General features: G+C 33.1%; 1 protein-coding gene across 5 annotated transcripts in view; it reads right to left on the reverse strand.

Moving 5' to 3' along the window:
- LOC128205491 (dual specificity tyrosine-phosphorylation-regulated kinase 4-like) overlaps positions 1-19,297 on the reverse strand; it is a 36,854-nt gene extending 17,557 nt beyond the window's left edge. Inside the window, exons 1-4 of one of the 5 annotated variants that reach the window (XM_052907181.1) lie at positions 4,924-4,994; positions 4,720-4,771; positions 3,034-4,203; positions 61-282 (exon numbers count right to left, since the gene is read on the reverse strand). In XM_052907181.1, the coding sequence (XP_052763141.1) occupies positions 61-282; positions 3,034-3,159 (348 nt within the window). In that variant the 5' untranslated portion in view covers positions 3,160-4,203; positions 4,720-4,771; positions 4,924-4,994. Of the gene's footprint in view, positions 1-60; positions 283-1,422; positions 1,769-3,033; positions 4,204-4,719; positions 4,772-4,923; positions 4,995-16,838; positions 17,346-19,208 lie in introns of those variants that run through there. The other 4 variants (XM_052907182.1, XM_052907184.1, XM_052907185.1 and 1 more) reach the window with 4 other exon arrangements.
- Between the last annotated feature and the right edge of the window lie 5,138 nt (positions 19,298-24,435).

The raw sequence follows: 24,435 nt of genomic DNA on the forward strand, positions 1-24,435 counted from the left end.
AAGAAAAAAAACGGTTGGACAAACAAGAAGCATTTTAAGGAGTTTTATTCTTCAACATACCTCCTGAAGAATAATGCCGTTTTTGTTCTGTTTCCCCGAGTCTGTCCCGTTTTCCTTGCTGCGATGGGTGGCAGAGATGTGGTTGCCATGGTGATGAGCATTTGGCTGGACAACTGCCGTCGGCTGACTGGATGTTTGCAGGATCGTCTGGGAGTGCGATAGTGACTGTACATCCGTCTGCTTTGATCGATGATGCCGATGAGTACTGGCATGTGTTGGGCTCTGTAATGTAAAGGTTATGTTTAGTTTTTTTTACAGAATGGATGAATAATTGCAGCATATGATTTGAAATGGGCTCTGTAATGTAAAGGTTTATAATATGTTCAAGTTTATTTTACAAAACGGATATCCATCCAACTGCAGCCAATGGTTTAAAACTTGGTTAATTTGCTCATTTAAGTGATCTGATTGGTTTATAGTAATTATTGGATACATATTGACCAATCAATGAATGGATAAATATTGACCAATCAACGAATGGATAAATAAATATTGACTTATCAATGAATGGATGAAATTTTTACCTCTGTTGAAAATTATGCTTATCCAGTGAACTATTGAAACACTCTCACAAAGTTTAATCAAAATAATATAAAAAGATAATATCATTCAATGTAATTTCACTCGTACAAAACCTGCAAATAGTTGGTCATAAATATTTTGGAGGACATAATAAAATGTTCAATGAATCAAGGGCCATTTAGTCCAAACGGGGGCATTAGTCTTTCTATTTCAATACTGAATTACATCCCTTGTACGCTGAAACCTTAAACACGTCAATGAATTTCTTGATTTGCTGAAACATATGAATTCCAAGTAATATCAAATTATAATATCTTGAATATATTTCAATCTTGAGTAATATCTCAAGTTGAAGACAAAATGTTCTCAATATTGATATTACTAATAAGCGTTGCCAATCATATGAGTGAGCAGAGCCAATAAAACGTGAAATACTTGTTATTCTTTCATTAGTTGAAGTCACTTTGCTGGTTTCAAAGGGCTTGTAACAGGGAAAAGTCTCACAAGAATTTCAACAGTATTAGTAAGAGGACGCTGACTTTAGTTTAAACTTTATATATTTTACAACGGTTAGGAAGAAAGTTATATTAACTTCGACTGATTCAGCACGATGTTGTAGGTGAGTGTGGTCTTGTGTTGTGGCAGAAACCGAAGAACAGGGAGAAAACCCACTTGTCCAGTTTAGTGACAGTTTAGTGACCACCAACCAAACTCGCATGTACGTAAGCAGGGAATCGAACCCGCCAGCTTGAAAACATTTGCCCTTAATATACTGTACATTGAATGTTATTTTAAAATGCTTAAAAATGATCATTATAACACTGTGTTATATACACTCACCGCAGATATCGTCTTGAAATCTTCCTCATATTTATTTTCCCCTGAGTATCGCTTCAAAGCAGACTTTAAACCTCTATATAAAGTTTCATAATACTCCATAGTGATACAACTTACACTTTACACTAAATTCAAAAATCACACAAAACATTATTTCTATTTTTGTAACGATTATCCCAAACATATCTGTAAAAGTGAATATTTTTCCATTATTGTCATTTTTATATTTTCAAAATTAATATTAATTTTATCCTTTTTTCCATTTGCGATACTTATTCACTGCACACTTTTATTTAAATATATCCAATGTTTTTCACAGAATACATAAATGTCATGTTTTGTAAACAAACTATCACAAGTGCAGTATTATTGGCTTAAAATCTCTATTTACTGACTTGTTAACATTATGCAACAGAAAACAATCGAACCAATTATTCTATTTAAATCAATAATAAGAATTACTAAAAATAAACCATGCAATCTTATAGAATTTCCAAATGCAGAACTGAAACAGATATTTTTAATTATTTATAAGATCAAAATACAAAACAATAATCCTTTTACAGATACCACATTGAATAACTTAACCAGTACAGAAATTTGCATTTAATAGATTCATGATTTTTTCAACAAACGCCCATTTCAAAAAAATAATTACGGGCCAATTGAAAAGAAAGGACAATATTTTGACACTAGTGGCTTTTACATAAATCTATAAAAATAATAAAGAGAGAAAGTTGACAAAATGGTGATTGTTACGGGAAGGATTGGTCCATAAAAAGGAGATAATATCAAAGTGTAAGAGGTTATGGACCACTATATAACCTGTTTGTGGATATTATTACTTTATTGTATGAAAACGGACTTGCCCACGGCATGTTAGTCAAGGTCAAAGGTTGTTCAAATGAACTTATAAAAATTAAAGGTTTAATGTGACTGCTTACATAACCGTTTTTTTTTTTAAAGTACATACTAACAACCTTTAACTTTTTTTAGTGGTCTACACACTTTGCATAAACTGAGCGGGCCAGCCACTGATTATATCTACCAGTTCACCTGATTAAAATCAATAATGGCTGACTGCTGATTTACTGAAATAAATGTATTGGTATAAAAGTATACTGCCTTCTCATTGGACAAAATATGATGTTGACCACTAAGTAACCTGATTGTAGATATTATAACTTTATTGTACGAAAATGGCCCATGGCCTATAAGCTTTAATGAATCATGTTCAGTCCATTTCTTGTATACATGCCAGATCACAAAGTGTTCTTTTATACAAGAGTTTTGGGCAATTTTAATGTCATTTTTGTTTTTTTGAAAAATTAGGGGGTATGACAGGTTTGTGTAGCATGTTATCAATGGAAGTGGCCCAGGAGTGGAATAAATCCACCACCTCTCTCCAAAGGCACACGTTCACAATAGGCCCTATCCCATTTAAAACTTAGATGAGTCTCAAAGCAAGGCAAACAGTTCATGACACTATTAAAATTATTTCAAACACCTTGTGAAATTACTGTCAACTTCTAAAACATAGAGAACAAGTATGGAAACAAGATACATAGATGTTAGAACAAATGACTATCAACATCAAACTACATACACTTGTACCTGTGAGCCATGTTTGGGCTTAGTCATACTTTCAAGCCCAGCTAGCCCCACACCCGGCAGTACAGGCACGCGATGTTTCTTCGTTTCACCCCCACCCACCATCGGTAGCCTCATTCCGTATTCCATCCTTGTTATCTCCCTTGACTCTCCTTTTCAGGGCTAATTACCTCCCTTTGGCCTATTTTAAAGGCTTATTAACTCCCTTTTGTTTATTAATTCCCTTAATTAAATCACAGGAGTACTCTTATACACATTCTCATGGAAAGAGAGGCCTTCCATTGTGACAACTTAGCCCAATATTTCACACAAATTGCAACTGTATGTTGATGAATTTAATATTGTATATTTTTCACAAAAATTTAGATTATATTACCTCCCTTTTTTCCTTCCAATTATGCAATGATCATTATATATATCAAAGCACATTATTAATATCATCATACCAAAATTAAGCACATAAAAAATCATATAATTTTCAGGACACTGATTTTACTTATTTCTTGAAAATTCTTGAAAAGAATAGTTATCCTCTCCTATCTTTGTTTATGGGGTTATTTCTCTCTTCCTACCCAAAAAAAATTCACAATCCGACTTTTTCTTTTCATTACACAAAATCAACAATTCCAATGCTAGTCCATTTTTCTTTCTTATTTTATAATCTGTTTTTTTCTCCTTCCAAGTATAGACCCATTTATGTTTACACATTCATCAAGTAAATTACCTATTAATGAGACCTAATTAACCATTAACCACCATGTTTGTATTCCATTCAGACATCAAAGGAACGAAGCACTCGTCAATTCCTTAGAAACATGTAAATTCCTTCACCCACAGTTAAGTCTCATCAGATTTTTCTTAAGAGAAATCTTGTCTTATACAATCCCTCAGTTCCATAAAAATCTTCTTTTTTTTCATCCAAAAAGAACACAGATGAGTTTTTCTGATGAGATCATACAATCCCAGTCAATTTCCAGAAAAATCTTTATGTTGCTGTTTAGTCACTGACAATTTTTCTGACATGTACTATCTCTTATATAATCATGTTGCTACAATCTTTTGCTTCATTAACACTTCAGATGGCAAAACACTTCACCCACTGAGAGTCATATCTGACCATAGTTTATTACAAGAATTGTTGTGGTGTCTTAGAATCAATACAGAGGCACTGACCTGTTAGTAAAAGAACAATTCCATATTTATGTGTAAAACAAGTTTTAGATAAGAACTTCAACAAAAGAAATGGCAAAAAAAGGCTCAGTTGTCTCTTAAATAAGATTTGATTTTTTATGAAAAGTCTCTGATTATTATCTTTAAAAGGTCATGGTTTTTGGGGTTAGATTTAGAAACAATTAACTTGGAGATTTTTTGTCAGCAAATATTTAAAATGTGAAATAAATGCTCTGTTTTTCCCAAAAGCATTGGTATGAAAATTTTTAGGCTTGGATTAAAAGAACTTTGAAAAAAGTTCAAATAAGTATGTGTCAGTTGCTGTTTGTTCATTAAAGTAAGAGAATTTGTCAATAACATTGTAGTGGTTCCCTTTAAATTCACATGGAGTACAGGTTCTACTTCAGTTTAATTAAAAAAGAGTCTAAAAACAACTTAAAAAAATAATCATATAAATACCATTGAAGAGAGATAAAAAATTTAGAAAAAAGATTGTAGAGATTTTAATAAAAAACTTACAATTGCAGCATGGGGTCATTTTGATTCTTAATCGCTTTTGAGAACCAAATGTCTGCAAAAAATAATTAACTAATTATTTAATTAATAATAATTGTTCAATTAAATTCTACTTTTAAAAACCTAAAATGTTATTATCAGATCAAGAAATTTCTTTTTTCAAAATTCTTTTCTCTAAAATATTAGGTTTTGTTTAAAATCCAATACTTGTCAGAATTTACTCAAACTTCACGAAACTGTAAACCAATTTTTCTCTAACACTTTTATTCCATAATAACACTTGTTTCTCTCAGCTTGGTTAAAGTATAAACTGTACATCTCTACAATATAGACCTTAAAAAAACAATTAACAGGAGAAATATATTTCAACCCACTGTTATATTTCAATAACACAAATTTTAAACAAAGGCAAATTATATTGGTTTATCAACTGATCTAAAACAATTATGCATTGAAATTGGTTCTACGTTTCATACTTGAAAAGCCAAGCCAGGTACAGGAATAGCTTTATTCTTTCAGTCATCGCTACCAAATTTGCATTCATCTTAAATATTAAGTTTAATATTTAGTTCCTTTGAATAAACATATCTTTTGATTTTTTTTTGTATCTATTCACATTTATATGGTAAATTCATAACAGAGAAATTAAAAATAAACCAATGCAATGCATTCAGACAGTTTCATTTTTTCATCTACAAAACCGTAAATGTCCTATTGCCTGCACCAGGAACATTTCATTCTATACAATAGGGCGTTTTACTGTATAAGCATGACATCACCACCCTAATCAGGTGCTCTAATATTGCCACATATTCTTTTCATTGAAAAAATTACTTTGTTTTGCAGTTAAGAGTAAACGATAGCATTGTTGAGCAATAGACCTGGCCTGTCTATCAAGGCAGGCCAGTGCATTTAATAGGACATTTAACGTAAAATTAATCATACATGCCATATCCCCCGGCGGGGTGAAAAATCCCCCGGAATTTCGATCCATCCCCTGGTCTCCCGGCGGGAGATAAAAATCCCCCGGAATTTTTTTTTATTTTTTTTTATTTTTTTATTTTACATCAGGCAATAATGACAAAGTGAAACCACAGTATGTGTGCGAAACTCTCCAAAAGTAAACTTTTACAACAAGTGATCAATTAATTTGTAGTAATTATCAAAGGCAAAGAAATATTACTCTTTTGGAAGGAAGAAATTAATAATATTTATTCTATTCTCTTATTGCCTGAAAGTCATCAAAGCTGATAGAATTAAGCACAATTTTTTAAAAGACTTTGGAGGAAGGTAAATTTAATTTAATTGTCTCGAAAACATATTTTTCCAATGACATATTTTGTTTTGCAAGTGCATTACAATATGACATGACAGTTTATCATAAAAATATGATAAATCATGACATAAAATAATTCTGTATAATGAAAAAGTTAAGAGGTTTTCGAAGCAAACTATATGTGAATACATTTGTTCATACTTGCGTCTAAAAATACTTTAAAATTTCGCCAACTTAGACCTGCTAAAAAAATCCCCCTGAATTTTCAGCCTTTTGAACAAATCCCCCTGAATGGTCTCCAGAAAATATGGCATGTATGATTAATTGTGATAATTTTTATGCAATGCATATAAAACAACTGTAGATTGGAAAAATATTGGTTTTGGCGGGAAGCTTTCAGTGCCCAATTGGGGTCAAAGGGGATGAAGCACCCTGTTTAAGAAGCGAAACAGGCTTTTTAAAAGCCTGTTTACGGGCTCTCCTGAGTTTAAATTTGAAGCAAACAGGATTGTGAATTCAAATAACAAATGAAGAAACAACCAAAAGCAACCATTGAATATTTATTTAAAAAAACAACACACATACAAATCACTGGGACAGCCCTGCTAATAGAATAATAAAAACTGCATCGATTATGATTTGTTTTCTGCTCCAAATACGCTGGGTGGCTACAGAAAGACATAACATGTATGTTAATGGACAACTAATGTTACTGGGCTACAATGGATTACGAAAGTTTCAAAGCCAAAGCACTATGTATAAAAATGCGCTTGTTTGCTGATAAAATCGTAAATTCCCTATCATACTTGCAACCCCAACCTTAACTAGCATTATGTAAAACACTAAATAAAATATTAATCATTTATAGCCAAGCACATTTAATGTTCTTCTTGGGACAAAGCTTACAAGTCAGTCAATACTGGTTGGTTCGAACTCCAAGGGACCGGCAAAAATACTTCCAGCCTCGAGAAATTTGAGCCAAGTGGGAATGTTAACCTTCAATATAAAGAGATCATTCGGTTACATCCAGTTCGAGACAACAAGGAATTCGAACCAAGCAAGATCAAGCCAACGGGGTTGGACTGTACTGACAAACGCAAGCTGCGAAAGTGAAATAAATTGTTTGCTCACAATGGCAAAACTGGCATATAATGGGAGCACAAGGGGTAAAGTACTGTAACTCTGTAACTGGTATTTAAAATTGAAATTGACCTAGCTACGAATAGTCCAAAAGAATAGACATTCGATATGGGATTTCTCTAATCCCTGAAAGATTTGCCATATAAAAAAATCCTCCACATACAATTATTTGGACTTAGCACAAACACCCTTGTATGATATTAGCAAACAAGCGCTTTTGAACATGGAAATGGCTTACAATAACAGAAGGTATCTGATGTACAATTATATACTTATGGATGCGTGATGATCTTAATCGCCAGCAACTTTCTTCCGTTACACTTTATACATAAAATTGACTGACAAATCTCTTTTTATTAATGAATATGCATGAGGCTGGGAAGACAACTCTTCTTCCAATGAAATCACATCTTACAATAAAACACGCTTCAATAACCCTGTATTCTCAGTTTTCTCCACAGGCGAGTGGTCTTAGTAGCTTTTTTAAAATTTGTAGTGATAAGGCGAACTTAGTTCAGAATATTTTTTAAAAGCTCATGATTTTGTGTATAACTTGCTGAAATAAATACTGTTTTTAAAACCAAAACTACTAACTGCAACAACTTTAAAAATGCTTTTTTTCTTTCGTTTTTTATAAATTAATAATCAGCAAGCACCGCCCTTTTAAATAGTTTCAAAATTATATCAGGTCACCTGGCATAAAAAATAACGTTATAACCGATCACTCGATGAAAGGAAAGGCTTATTTACACATCGGATACCTTCAAACATATACATGAAAAGAGGATGAATATAAGGTGTTCTACCTTTTTTCCATAACTGTCACCAATAAAACTTCTTTGCTGTAAATATAATGCAATGTATTAGTTTGTAAAGCAAAAACTGTGATTCAAGCTAGCAAAAGCGAAATCAAAATCGTGTCTGTGTCGTGAAAACATCTGAATGACTGCAAAATGAATGACAAGGGCGCTGCTGCATGAGGGAAAATGCTGACACATGTTTGCATGTTTTGGGTACAAAAGGGACCTAAATCAACACTCAATGAAGTCAGAGTTATGAACCTTGCTGTACATGTGTGTTATAGCCTCTGGCAACATGTATACCAATTAAGTTTCATTTAAATATTTTTAACGGTTTCTAAGTTATGGCCAAGTTTAAAATTGCACTATGACGCCTACACCGACCCAGACTGCGACACCAATGCTATGACTAAACCAAAATTTCTTTTCCTTCAAAAACAGATGCACAAGAGTCATATGGTGGCAAATATTTCAGCCAGAGTAATCAGTGTCTTGCTGAACACCCCCTTGATGTGTTTTGACATTGTGAACATATCCACCAAGTTTCATTTAAGTATCTTTCATGATTTCCAAGTAAAAGCCAACTACAATTTTTTGTATGAACTCACCACGGCCTGTACAACATGGACACATTGGGACAATTACAATAACTTATTTTATCAAAAAACGGAACTGAAATTAAAAACTTATATCAATATTTACTATAGATTATATGCTAAGACAGATAATATACAGAAAAAAAGTGAGAAAAATTGTGTGTAACTTAAGACTATTGTTATTATACAGGTCCATAAATATCATGAGATTGCTTTCATTCAATCATAGTCCGAGGAAGTATTTATTGCATACTTTTTAAAGCAAAAATTTATAATAGTGAGTTTCAATCATTGATATGTGGTACAAATGAACACTGTGCACAAGTCGTTGCTTAATTCAAAGCCAAAATCTTTATGAGCTATAGAAAGTTAACACTATTATGTTCACAACAACAAAACACTTCTATTCTTAGGTTTATAAAACGTGACAAAAAAAAAAACAACGCAAAATAAATAACTCAAATAAAGACATTTACCCTTTTAGCTTTAAGACTGAGTGATGACTTTTCCGTACTGAGGGTCGTTTTTTCAGACTCAAGCATCAGGCCCGTTTTATCGTACATGATGGCAAAGATATTCCGTTAAATCCAGTTTTTGATAGAATTTATATATATCTCCATAATAACAAAAAATAACAAAAAAAACTTAAAATATACACACAGAACTCAACTATTGTTACACTCCAGTTTTTTTTATTACATGTTAAAATGTATATTCCACTTGTAATCCAGTGCTGGTCAGTAACTGTGTCTTGGTTATTTATTCCATGAGTTATAATTAAACATAAATTTTTTTTTTATTAATTTTTTTTTTTTTTTTTGAAGCAAGATACTCCTTATTTTTTGAACTTTTTATGGCTATTTAATAATAAAATATGAACAAGACAGTTCCATTTTTTAAAACTTTAAATGCCATATATATTTTTTCGATAATACCGCACTAGATTTTTAGTCTTTTAATCCATGGCAGTTACACAAATTTTAAACTTAAAGATTAGTAGCACATAAATCTGATTATAAAACAATAAATCCCCAAATATTACGTTCGGGTACCAAGTTACAAAACAGTGCAAGCTTTAAGCACGTACAGGATTAGATTTTAACAACTTTATTTATATGGTCATTTGTTTTATAAGAATAATCATATTAAGTTTGCTGATGTTCAAAATTGTCCGAGCCACCAACATAATAAAAAAATAAAATCCTCACAATGATTTTTTTTAAGAAGTGAATAAACCAGGGGCAAGTTGAGGAATTGACTATAAAGGGGGCGTAACTACAGATTGGTTATAATTAGTGATGTTCCAATGATAGATAATAATCGCAAATTGATTGGGCCTGAAATTGGCATCAATTGATTATACTTAGTCATAATCGATAATCGATTCAACCGGTGTTTTTTTCTTCAATTGATTATACTTAGTCATAATCGATAATCGATTCAACCAGTGTTTTTTCTTCAATTGATTATACTTAGTCATAATCGATAATCGATTCAACCAGTGTTTTTTTCTTCAATTGATTATACTTAGTCATAATCGATAATCGATTCAACCAATGTTTTTTTCTTCAATTGATTATACTTAGTCATAATCGATAATCGATTTAACCAGTGTTTTTTTCTTCAATTGATTATACTTAGTCATAATCGATAATCGATTCAACCAGTGTTTTTTTCTTCAATTGATTATACTTAGTCATAATTGATAATCGATTCAACCACTGTTTTTTTCTTCTTTTTTCTACTCATTTTTTTGCATTTGGTTAATTGCCAACAATGTTTTCCTTTGATTTCATTTAAACTTTTGGAAGTGAACAGTTGTTATAGTAACAATATGTCTACTAGCAACAACAACAATAAATAACTTCAAACATACACATAACATAAGCTTAATTAAGGATAGCAAGTAATTTTCAAAATAAAGCTACAATTATTGTATCGATTATCGATAATCAGTTACTTGAGTGGAACCGCTTATCGATAGTCAAACTGGAACTGATTTCCAACACCACTTATGATACAGTATAGTTATGATAGACCATGTTTGTGATAGAGCATGTTTGTGATACAGTATGTTTGTGATACAGCATGTTTGTGTTACAGCATATTTGTGATATAGCATGTTTGTGATACAGCATGTTTGTGATACAGCATGTTTGTGATACAGAGTGTTTGTGATACAGTATGTTTGTGATACAGAGTGTTTGTGATACAGTATGTTTGTGATACAGCATGTTTGTGTTACAGAGTGTACAGCATGTTTGTGTTACAGAGTGTTTGTGATACAGCATATTTGTGTTACAGAGTGTTTGTGATACAGTATGTTTGTGATACAGCATGTTTGTGATACAGCATGTTTGTGATACAGTATGTCTGTGATACTGAGTGTTTGTGATACAGTATGTTTGTGATATAGCATCTTTGTGATACAGTATGTTTGTGATACAGTATGTTTGTGATATAGCATGTTTGTGATACAGTCTGTTTGTGATACAGTATGTTTGTGATACAGCATGGTTATGAAACAGCATGTTTATGACACAGAACGGTTGTGATACACTATGATTACAGGTTTTTTTTAAGTTTTCAAAATTAAAACCATAGAAACATCAAGGAATAAATTTATGTTTTTACCTAATATTGACCATTGAACAGAAAGCAAAAGATTAAGTTCAATTATATTGACATGCTTATAAAGCACAAAGAGTATCATGACCACCAAATCATATCAAACCAATGATCACTTGGTGCATATTAAAACAGTCGAATTAGAGTTAATCTCTCGCTAAGTCTGATTAATCAATAGGGTGAACTTTGAGCTCATGGATTAAACACTTAATTTTAAATTCAACTAACTGACTTAAAAACCAATCAAATTGCAGATTATATACATGCACTTCTTTTATGTTAAAATTCAAAGATGGGATGCATACAGTAGAATAACTTAAATTCACTAAAATGCAAACCCTAGCTAGGACATAAACTGTAGCACAACCAATACACAACTTGTAGCAGAAGATGAAATCACTAGAGACACAAACTGAAGCACAAGATCAATTCACTAGAGACACAACTTGAAGCACAAGATCAATTCACTAGAGACACAAACTGTAGCATAAGATCAGTTCACTAGAGACACAAACTGTAGCATAAGATCAGTTCACTAGAGACACAAACTGTAGCATAAGATCAGTTCACTAGAGACACAAAATGTAGCACAAGATCAGTTCACTAGAGACACAAACTGTAGCACAAGATCAATTCACTAGAGACACAACTTGTAGCAGAAGATGAGTTCACTAGAGACACAAACTGTAGCATAAGATCAATTCACTAGAGACACAAACTGTAGCACAAGACTATTTCACTAGAGAAACAAACTGTGGCAGAGGATCAGTTCACTAGAGACAAAAACTGTAGCACAAGATCAGTTCACTAGAGACACAAACTGTAGCACAAGACCAGTTCACTAGAGACACAACTTGTAGCAGAAGATGAGTTCACTAAAGACACAAACTGTAGCAGAAGATGAGTTCACTAAAGACACAAACTGTAGCACAAAATCAGTTCACTAGAGACACAAACTGTAGCATAAGATCAATTCACTAGAGACACAAACTGTAGCAGAAGATCAGTTCACTAGAGACACAAACTGTAGCACAAGATCAGTTCACTAGAGACACAAACTGTAGTAGAAGATCAGTTCACTAGAGACACAAACTGTGGCAGAAGATCAGTTCACTAGAGACACAAACTGTGGCAGAAGATCAGTTCACTAGAGACACAAACTGTAGTAGAAGATCAGTTCACTAGAGACACAAACTGTAGTAGAAGATCAGTTCACTAGAGACACAAACTGTGGCACAAGATCAGTTCACTAGAGACACAAACTGTGGAAGAAGATCAGTTCACTAGAGACACAAACTGTGGCGGAAGATCAGTTCACTAGAGACACAAACTGTAGCACAAGATCAGTTCACTAGAGACACAAACTGTAGCATATAATCAGTTCACTAGAGACACACACTGTAGCACAAGATCAGTTCACTAGAGACACAAACTGTGTCAGAAGATCAGTTCACTAGAGACACAAACTGTGTCAGAAGATCAGTTCACTAGAGACACAAACTGTTATAAAAGATCAGTTCACTAGAGACACAAACTGTAGCACATAATCAGTTCACTAGAGACACAAACTGTAGCACATAATCAGTTCACTAGAGACACAAACTGTAGCATAAGATCAGTTCACTAGAGACACAAACTGTAGCACAAGATCAGTTCACTAGAGACACAAACTGTAGCATAAGATCAGTTCACTAGAGACACAAACTGTAGCACAAGATCAGTTCACTAGAGACACAAACTGTGTCAGAAGATCAGTTCACTAGAGACACAAACTGTGTCAGAAGATCAGTTCACTAGAGACACAAACTGTTATAAAAGATCAGTTCACTAGAGACACAAACTGTGGCAGAAGATCAGTTCACTAGACACACAAACGCAAACTGTAGCAAAGACTCAATTCACTAGAGACACAAACTGTAGCAGAGACTCAATTCACTTGAGACACAAACTGTAGCAGAGACTCAATTCACTAGATGGACAAACTGTAGCAGAGACTCAATTCACTTGAGACACAAACTGTAGCAGAGACTCAATTCACTAGAGACACAAACTGTAGCAGAGACTCAAATCACTAGACACGCAAACTGTAGCAGAGACTCAATTCACTAGACACACAAACTGTAGCAGAGACTCAATTCACTAGACACGCAAACTGTAGCAGAGACTCATTTCACTAGACACACAAACTGTAGCAGAGACTCAATTCACTAGAACTCCGCGAGTCGGATGTGTCGCCTGACGAATTATTTACTGTCGACATTATAGCTGTTAGATTGGCATTTTATTCATTTATAGACAATGATGTTGCCATTTAACTTCAAGTGTGGGTGGCATTTGAACCCTCAATCAGATATACCTACGGAATAAGTTTCAGGTTGAAACCTCCTATAGTTTACGAGATATGCCACGGACAAAACCTAAGCAAGAAAATTAACAAAGGGCAATAACTCTAAAAATATGGCAGAAAGAGTAACGGTTCTTGTGCACTGCACTTGCCCTCAATGAGATCTATCTAGCTATGAAGTTGATACCTCTTATATTCTTCAAGATATGCCCCGGACAAAACTTTAAGCATGAAAATTAACAAAGGGCAATAACTTTAAAACTAAGAAAGCAAGAGTTACTGTTATTGTGCACTGCACTTGCCCTCAATGAGATATATCTAGCTATGAAGTTTCAAGTTGATACCTCTTATATTCTTCAAGATATGCCCCGGACAAAACTTTAAGCATGAAAATTAACAAAGGGCAATAACTTTAAAACTAAGAAAGCAAGAGTTACTGTTATTGTGCACTGCACTTGCCCTCAATGAGATATATCTAGCTATGAAGTTTCAAGTTGATACCTCTTATATTCTTCAAGATATGCCCCGGACAAAACTTTAAGCATGAAAATTAACAAAGGGCAATAACTTTAAAACTAAGAAAGCAAGAGTTACTGTTATTGTGCACTGCACTTGCCCTCAATGAGATCTATCTAGCTATGAAGTTTCAAGTTGATACCTCTTATATTCTTCAAGATATGCCCCGGACAAAACTTTAAACATGAAAATTAACAAAGGGCAATAATTTTAAAACTAAGAAAGCAAGAGTTACTGTTATTGTGCACTGCACTTGCCCTCCATGAGATCTATCTACATATGAAGTTTCAAGTTGATAACTCTTATATTCTACAAGATATGCCCCGGACAAAACTTTAAGCATGAAAAATAACAGAGGGCAATAACTCAAAAAATATGGAAGCAAGAGTAACAGTTCTTGTGCACTGCACTTGCCCTCAATTATATCTATGTACATATGAAGTTTCAAGTTGATACCACTAATAGTTTATAGGAGATATACCCCGGACAAGCGAAAATGGGACGCGGACGCCGCCGCCGCCAACGCCACCGCCGCCGCCGCTGCCACCACCGCCGACAAAAGTAACCCCTATATGTCGTCTTTTCAGGCGACACAACTAGAGACACAAACTGTAGCAGAGACTCAATTCACTAGACACACAAACTGTAGCATAGACTCCGTTTTCGGCAAACTTTACAACAAAATCAGCACATTACAGCAGAAAATTGTTACTGTAACAGTAGCAAACTTTCCCAAAATCTGGATTAAATACAAAAAAATTGCTAATAAACAGAACCTTAAACTTTCAGAATAAGACATTAAAATCATAACATTTTCCTACCTCACTGTTAGGAAGGCTTTTCCCACAAATATTTATGAGCTTTGTCCGCTGAAGTTTCAAACGTAGACGCTTCAACCAAAAAGTGTCGGCCATTGTAAAATTCCAATTCCAAGACACTTTGGATTTCAACACAGTAACTGTTCCATTTCTCAGAAAATGGCTGATTTTTTAATGTGCATCATTTATAATGATTCAACATAAAAGTTTACTGATTGTCTTAAACTTATAATAGAATTAAAGATAACATAAAAAGAGCATGAAATCTGTTTTTCCTGTAAGAATTTCTCTCTTCAGAAGCAAATGTAAACCAAAAACTTTATTAAGCGTATAAACTATATGCAACATAAAACTAAAAAATAAATTCAAATAATCATTGAAAAAATATTATAATTTTAATAAAGCACAATTATTATCAATATTTTAGATCTCTCAAAGCAGTGTTTTGTTAGCAAGAGGGAAAATCTTTGACCAGTTGCAGAAAATTTCACAGTTTGGAGTCACTCTGGTCAACAAGTTTCATTTTGTACATACAATTTTAAATTATGCCAAACTGTTTACAATTTCTTTCAATAACAGCTTTTGATATAGGTTATTTATTTTGACAATGTTTATTGTGATAAATATTTTTTCTCATTTCCAATCATGTCCAGATATAAAATGGAAGTTCATTAGAATATAATTCAATAATTACAATGTGTGGACCTAAGTGGGCCGTGTTCAATAAAAAACTTAGATTGAACTTAACTTTAAGATTAGAAACTAAGCATTTTGATTGGCCGGTATATCTAGCTGACCAATAGGCTGAATCAAATCACTGAGGCATATCTAAGGATAAGGATTTACTAGTTGTGATAATGAAACAGGCTATTACTTTTCCATTAAATATAATTTGTTAACTGCTGGTGAAGCTCCACCTAGGACTGCCTGCACATGCATTTTTTTTCTTAAAAAGCCCAAAAATGAATTTAAAACTCTTGATCCTTTTTTGGTTTTATCATTCAAAGCTATGGTGGAAAATGATTTAAAAAGTATCGCGAAGGAGAATGACCCCATACCACCCTAGCTAACATGGCCTGGGGGCGTTTCAATAAATATCTTATTCGATTTTAGTCGTAAATTGAAATTTTCGTAGTAACCCAGTTTCATTATTTTATGCGCTATGAAATTAAGCCAACATTGAATATCAACTCAATGTTAAGGAAATATATAAAAAAAAAATGATGTATTGCCATTTTGTGACGTTTATACAGATTTAAATAATTGAAGTTACGACTATATCCATTACTGAAACGGCCTCCAAGACATCAACTTTAGTTTAGCTTTACCCCTATTTACAAATATTCAATTCTTAAACAAGAATTTGGTGAAAACTATACTCAATCCCTTACACAGTTCAGTTTATACTTATTTATTTTAGCTTGATTGAGACACAAGCTAAAAATCACTTTCGAGTCCATTTCCTGGGCAGAATGCCTTACTGTGTCCTTCAAGAGGCCATGAGAAAGTACCCCTGGTGGGGATCAAACCCACAACCTCTTGGGTGAGAGGCGAACATTTATACCATTCTCAGCCTCTATTCAACATTTTGCCAATTATTATTCTTATAAAAACACGATTTTCCGCCCAACCTACTATATTTTTGGGGAGTATGAAACTGGAAACAAACAAATGATATTTTTACGCTAAAAGCATCTAGTACAAATTTTTGGGGGATCAACCCACAACTCTTGGTTGAGAGGCGAAAACCTTTACCACTAGAGTACTCTCACCCCTAATTATTATTATTCAAAGATATAGTGGAAAAAGCACAAAAGCATATCCTGCGATAAAAAAAATCATCCTGGGCCTATAGATCATTTTTACCCCCATGCTAATAACAAATATTCAAATTTTCAACAAGAATTCAGTAATAACCTTTCTCCTTTACACTGTTACAGTTGTTTATCAAAAAGAAACTGTGGAAAAAGCATTTTCACATTTCATTATAAAGAACAGACTTACCTTTTCTCGAATTTCAGATGAAATGGGAGGTAATATTACCATAGTTCCCATTCTGGTTACATCACACTAAATGTTAGCCAAATAACCTCAAAATTTGTCATTTCACTTTTGTTATGCATTTTATTACTCCAAGATACAATGTAAACTAAAAAGAAATGCATCATTTCACAGATAAGAACTCACATCAAGATTAAGTCCAATATTAAAGTCATGATCACCACCTTTAAATTTATGCTAATAACCCGTGAGTGACATATTGTTTTATATCGTAATCCAAATGTTTTAACATCCAAGATTGTTCATGATAGTATGTTTTCCATTAAAATGTTTGTTAATTTAGCAAAGAAGCAAAAACTCTTATCTTTGCAGCTATAGCTCCATACAAACTATTATGTAAGGCAAATCTATAGCTTCATAGAAATAAACATCTTGCTATGAGAACATTTAATCCATATCAAAGAAAACAGGACACAAGGGTCATCATCCATCGGATTGTTGAAAAAGTAATGAAACAAAATAAATAGAAATAATATCCCAAACTAACAGACATATGATAAACTTCAATATTTGCCGATTACATTATTTTACGACTTCACAGTAAAAATGAACCAGTACGCAAACAATGACAGGTTAATATTCAATTGAGAAAAATTGATTGATAAATTGCTTTTTCATTTATTTTCATGTCTCACGATAGAATAGCTCATACAAAGCTTTGTATTGCAAATTGTTATTGAAAATTAAAACCTGTGAAAGAAATGAACACGTGCGTAAAATGATATCGTAAAGCTTTTGAAATTGAACATAACAATCTATGTTAATATTTCGTAAAATGTTTTTGAATTAATATTTGACACTTCTTCCTAATGTGTTTTTTGGTTAAAGTACATTATTTCATTAGTACCATCAGAGTGTCAAAACATTATTGACCCCCCTAGTTATAGTCATAGTGTCTATTAACGATTAAGTTGGCAGGATAGGCAGAGCCTGGCACCTTCTAAGCATTTAGAGGACCAAAAATAAATAACAACTTTCTTATAAAGTGTTCAGTGCCAAATCCACTGCGAATGTCTTTATGTTACCCAGTTCTAAATAACTCACTTAAAATAAAACCAATTCATGACTAAAGAAAAATATGACAGATGTTTTTGTTACTTAATGGAAATTTGGCGGTTTTATAGCCTGCTTAATTTTTTTTATAATGTCCCAGCTCTTCTATAATTATGATTGAATGTGAATCTGTCAGGCATTTCCATTAGCAGGTCTCCATTATAGCATGAAGTGTTAGTAGTGATGTTCAAGGGCTTGTAACTCTTAAGATGAATTGGCCCTGGATCACGATAAATTTGCCATGCACTGACCTCCCATCATGGTGATATATAATGTGTACCAAGTATTCAAGTAATACCTCTGAAACTGTGGGAAAAGTTCCTACCACAAACTCCAACATAGCTAAAAGTGAATTAATATTAATCAAGGGCAATTAACTCTTAGACGAAATGGCAGTAGGTCAGGAAAAATATGTAAGGCACTTTTTCATATCTTCATCATAATTTTTACTTAGTACCTGAGTGATACCTCTGAGACTGTGGAAAAAGTTCCTACTACAAGCATCAATATAGATGAAAGTGTAAAAACTTTATTCAAAGGGCACATAACTCATAAGACAAAATGGCTGTAGATCACAAAAGCATGGCAGTTTTAGCCATCATTGTGATTGTAATTTGTACCAATTATCAGAGTGATACCTTTAAAACTTTGGAGAAGTATTAATCAACAAACTCCAATATAGCTAAAAATGTAAAATTCTTATTTAAGGGCACATAACTCTCAGACAAGATGGCGGTGATTCCAGAAAAATATGTCAGGCACTTTCACCCATCATTGTAATCATTTGTACATATTACCAGAGTGATATCTCTCAAACTGAGGGAGAAAGTTATCTCCTCAAACTCGAATATAGCTAAAAGTGTAAAAAATCTTATTCAAGGGCACATAACTCTAAGACAAGATGGCTTTGGACCCAGCAAAACATATCAGGCACTACTGCACACCTTAGTGAAAAAGCATACCAATAAAACCAAGGGAGATAATCCATGTACCTCTTGAACTGTGAAAGTAGTTCGCTCCACAAACCTTTTACAACAAACTGACCAATTTGGTGACTCAAATATTATATACCCTCACTCCTTCAAATTTGTTTGTGGCCAATAATAATTGCAACAGTTACCGTTTAATGCTTTTTATTCGAAAAGTTGAGTTATTAAATTACATTCAAATCCTTTTTGCAAAAAAAGATCTGGTTCTGCTATTAAAATGTGGAGAAAAAAAGAGGATATATTTTTTTTAATAAAGATATGAAATACATACCTCAAAATCACACTGGAATAAAACCATTTTACACTGAACTGAAAAACTATCTTTTAACAACATTTATTCAAATAATCTTTCTTATTTTCTTAAAGATATTAACTATTTTGACAGTATCCTGCAGTGCGCACCTTCAAATCACTGCATAATCAATACACTTAATTAAAATGCATGTGCACAGGTTTTCTAAGTTATTCATTATTCATTCTATTGCATTCAAAACAATTCTATTGCATGTTGATTAGGCGAACGGAAATCCTAAAATACTGGAACAAGGGCTGATTTGAAAAAAAAGTACAGATAAAAAATGTTGACAACACGCTTTAGGCATAAAAATATAATATGTTTGTTTCAGGTCACATGTCCCCCCCCCAAAAAAAAAAAAATAATAAAAATAGGGTAGGATGGAAAATCTCATTATTCAATCCCCACCAAGATGAGAGTGGTCTATTGAAATCTGTGACCCACCAATCAATCCCCACCAGGGGTACTTTCTCATGGCTCTCAAAAAGGACACAGTGCTGGTTTCTACCCAGGAAACAGACTCCCGAGTGATCTTATAAGCTATCAGCTTTCGCAACAATCAAGCTAAAACAAACTGGTATAAACCAAAGTTTTGGGGCAAAAAATAGAGCAGGTCGGGAAACCTGAAACAAACATATTTTTTTTATGCCTTAACGCAAATTTAGCCTTTAGCATCACCTAACATTAAGTGCTGGGTGGAAAACTGTTCCATCTGCCATTCATTCGAAATACAAGATATCTTATTTCTGCTCTATAGCCGATAATGTGAATTACTTGACTGAAAAATGACCGTAAGTGTTAAATACAAAGATAATTCTATGTACCTAACAATAAAGACAACAATTTATTGTCAATTTAAAGATGAAAATAAATGTTAAAGGGTACTTGAATTGTTTACAAGCAATTAATGATTAGATTAGTAAATTTATTGAAACCGACAAATCTTCAGTTTTATTACTTTTTTTCAAATTTTCATAAAAAAAGTATTCAAAGTTAAATACTTACTAGAACTATAAACTTTGAGGCAAAACTTAACAACTGCAGTTTTATTACTTTGTTTTAAATTTTCACAAAAAAACATTTTCAAAGTTAAATCCTTAATAAAATCATAAGCTTTACGGCGATACTTAACATTTAATTTTTTAATACATTGAAATATTTGAAAATAAATTACTATGAGTTAAAGAAGGTTTACAATGGCTTATCAGGTTCCTGTTATAATGTTCAAGTTATTATATAAAGCTGCACTCTCACAGATTGACCGTTTTGACAACTTTTGATTTTTTTGTCTTCGAATGAGCCAAATTTTGTGTAAATGTCTGAAAACCAGTGATATAAAACTGCTGAGAAAAGATAAGATTTCAGTTTTCCCTATTTACGTTTGAAAATTTATGTTTTATGGCTAAAAGAGTTACCGTACTAACGCTTTAAGAAAAACCTAATTTTTGGCAGTTTTTCAAAAAATTATGATCTGTTCTATTGTAAGTTATTCTATATGATTTATTTGAAAACTCTGATGCCAACATAAGCTTATTCTGAGACAAAAAAAAGGAAAAATTTGTCAAATAGGTCAATCTGTGAGAGTGCAGCTTTAAACTCAAAAGCTGTTTTAAACAACAAAGACGCCAACGAGTAAAGATAACACTTTTCTTTTGTTGTTTTTTAACATTTTATTTTAAGACTTGCAATTCATGTCTCTTGGAACATACATACCAAATTACATTAGAATATCTTGAATGGTTTTAGAGAAATGGCCAGGTTATTTTTGTACGACAGTGACACTGCCAACACTGAGGACACCAATAACAATGCTAACAAGGATGAAGGCTATACCACACCTTAATCTTTTTTCGAAAAAAAATATGCGCAAAATAGATTAAATCTATAATTACCAAGTAACGATATTACTCTGGATGTAAGTTAATAAAATCAAAGAATAATGCATTTCAATGCCTTACTTCAGCTGGCCCAACAAAGGCTTTGGCAAAAAAGACCTTCAAAAAACTCAGGCCACCTTTTTTTTCTTTGAAAATGTCTACACTTTTAAAAAAACCCACCATCAATCCACTTTTATTCTTATAAACAACAACTGCTTACCCCATTCTCCTTAATTGTTGGAATACCACTGGCCAAGGACACTATCAGCGGTAGCTGGAACGTGTGCAGTATTTGCCTGGGTTCTTCCAGCAGTCTTTCAAGACGAGCCGAGCCATCCACCTCCCCATCTGACAAAGACTCCTTCACTCGTCTGTGCCTGTAAAAATTAAAAGTTGTATTACAAAAAATTTCTTTGAGTCTGAGAGTGGTAGCTGTGACCTGTGAAGTATCCATGTAAACAAAGTTTCGAGGTAGGACAATGCATCCCACTCCCATCTGACGAAGACTTCTTCCCTCATTTATGCCTGTAAATATTATTGGTTATACTAATTATCATTTTCTTCAGTTTTGTGAGTGATAGATATAACATGTGTAGTATCTGTGTCGACTGAGTGGTAGCTGTAATATATGCAGTATCTGTGTAGGCTTTATCTTAAATTTATTTATTTAACAACGATTGAGAAAACAGTTATATTAACTTATACTAAGTCACTCTCGTTGGCACAATGTTGCGCAAGAGTGTGATCTTGTGTTGGGAGGGAAACCGGAGAACACATAGAGAACCCTTGTCCGGCTTGTTGACCATCAACCAAACTCACATGTGCCCACAGGCGGGGAATCGAACCTGGGTCGCCTAGGTGGGAAGTGAGAACTCTAAACACTGCTCTAACCAGACAACCTGTATATGCTATGCGTGGTACTTATAACTTGTGTATTATTCATGGCCTTTTATGAACATATATATTTACTTTACTGATGTAATAAATTTTTTTTGGAAATCATCTTTTGAAAACTGGCTGTGAAGAGTTCTAGAGAAATATTTACAAAGGTTTAAGAAAAAGGATTTTTTACTAGAAAGACAAAAACAAAATCCTCTCCCCCCACCCACCCCCACCCCCAAACATTACTGTTGAGCATTTGGCAAAGGCCATAATTTGCTAGTGCTGACTTATAATAAGCTTGTGCAAAGTTGATTAATAATATGTACATGCAAACTTCTTTAAGTTAGAGGGTGAATAAAACACATTCTTCTAAATTAATCTTAAGTGGAGAAACTCAAGTGAATTAACTCAAGTGGAATAACTCTTGCTAATTGGAAACATTTCAGCCAGAGTGGTGTAACTTCTTGTACATGAGTGTTACGTTACCAACACTAATATCAATATTGTTTTTGAGTATCTAAAGAATCGAAGCAATTTGTGGAAACATTTGAAAGGCTTTAAGCTAAACAAATGCCGACTGACATTTGAAGAATTGAATATTGGAAAAAAAAGCATTAAGTGTTTAACTTGTCAAAAAGTTTTATTGAATCATAAACTGACATTGACAAAAAAATGATTACAGAATATCAATATCTCATTTGAAATCAAAACATAATAGCCAAGATAATTCATATTAATTGAATGTTTTTTCAACCTAAGCAAACATTTACTTTGCCTCGGAAAACATTGAACACTAACTTAAAATCACTTCAACTAGTAGCTTACCAACAAGAATGGGAAAATAAAGCAAAACCTTTAAAGGGACTATACACCAGATTGGCACCAAACAAAGTCTTTTCTCTAACGAATCTCAGGACAATTATTTAGTAAAATGTTTTACTCTTTGATATCATAATTGATAAAAAAAAAAAAAAATGTAAAAAAAAATCGAGTCAGTGACCGGCTTGGAACCGGTGTCGCTCAAACTGCAGTCCAGTGTTGTATCCACTGAGCTACGAAGGTTTACGCTAAACGTTTGGAATATTTAAGCTATTTTCCTAACTTGGTTATATCACGTGATAAGATCAACTAGCCAATCATGCATAAGAATGAATTCTACTAGGTATATATATCCAGTAATCTTTTTTAATGGAAAATACGAAAAAACTGCGAAAAATAAATTAATTGTAAACTATGTGGTACTTCAGTTAGTTAGTTATAATGCATTGTGCACATTGATACCAAGTTTATGTCAGTTTACGACAATTTTCTCTTTTTTTTTTCGCTATTTCATCATACAGTGCATAGCCCCTTTAAATTATAGCAGTTAGAAAGTGGAAAAACTTTTAAGCTTTGTAGCAGAGTTTGATATAATTTATTAAACTTGTGTATCCAATCAACCTTAAATGGAGCATTAAAAAAATCAGATTTTTTTTGGGGGGGGGGGGGGCGTACAGGCATAAGGCGACTATATATTAATTGCTAGATTTTCATCCCCACACACCCCCTCTTTCCACCACCCCTTAAGTTTATTGACTCAAATAGAAATGTTTAACTGGGGTCTTTATTTGCGTATAAGTTCGTACTGTCCAGGAACCGCGTTTATTTATACCAGCCGGTGTCAATTGTTAACATTCACATGTGTAAAAATAATTTGGATGAAAATCTAGCAATAAATTTATATTGGCCCTATTGATATATTTAGTCTCAAACTTTGTCAAGGGACTTAACTTCTCCAGAATAGTTTGGTAATACAGATGGAGTGATGTACTGTGCAACTGCTAATGGTTAGAGACCACTAAATAAATTTCCAATATATATTCAATAGTCAATTTACCTATTTGCGCGCTAAATAACATTGATTTCGTGTGTGTCATGACCCCCAGCAGACATCACCATATAGAGGATGTTAGACATAAAATGAAATTATGTTACAGGAAGTAACAACGGTAATAGCTACTCTGGTTCTTAAAGCTGCACTCTCACAGATTTACCATTTTTACAACTTTTTTATTTTTTGTCTTGGAAAAAGCAAATTTTTGCGTAGATATCTGCAAACCAATGATATAAGATTGCTGACAAAAAATCAGATCGTAGATTTTCATATTTCCGTTCGAAAATTAATGTTTTATGGCTTAAACCGTTAACGGTTTAAGAAAAATGCATAAAACATCAATTTTTTAACTGAATATAAAAATCTGCGATCTAATTTTTTGTCAGCAGTCTTATATAACTGGTTTCCATGGATTTTCGCAAAAATTGGCTCGTTCCAAGACAAAAAATAAAATAGTTGTCAAAACGTTCAATCTGTGAGAGTGCAGCTTTAAACCTGCACCAGGGTAAATTATTTTCACATGAGACCCCCATTTAACATCCCTCCAGAAAGATGTTTTTAGTGGTGACAG

Source organism: Mya arenaria, chromosome 10 (genome assembly GCF_026914265.1).
Source record: "Mya arenaria isolate MELC-2E11 chromosome 10, ASM2691426v1".
Taxonomy (NCBI): domain Eukaryota; kingdom Metazoa; phylum Mollusca; class Bivalvia; order Myida; family Myidae; genus Mya; species Mya arenaria.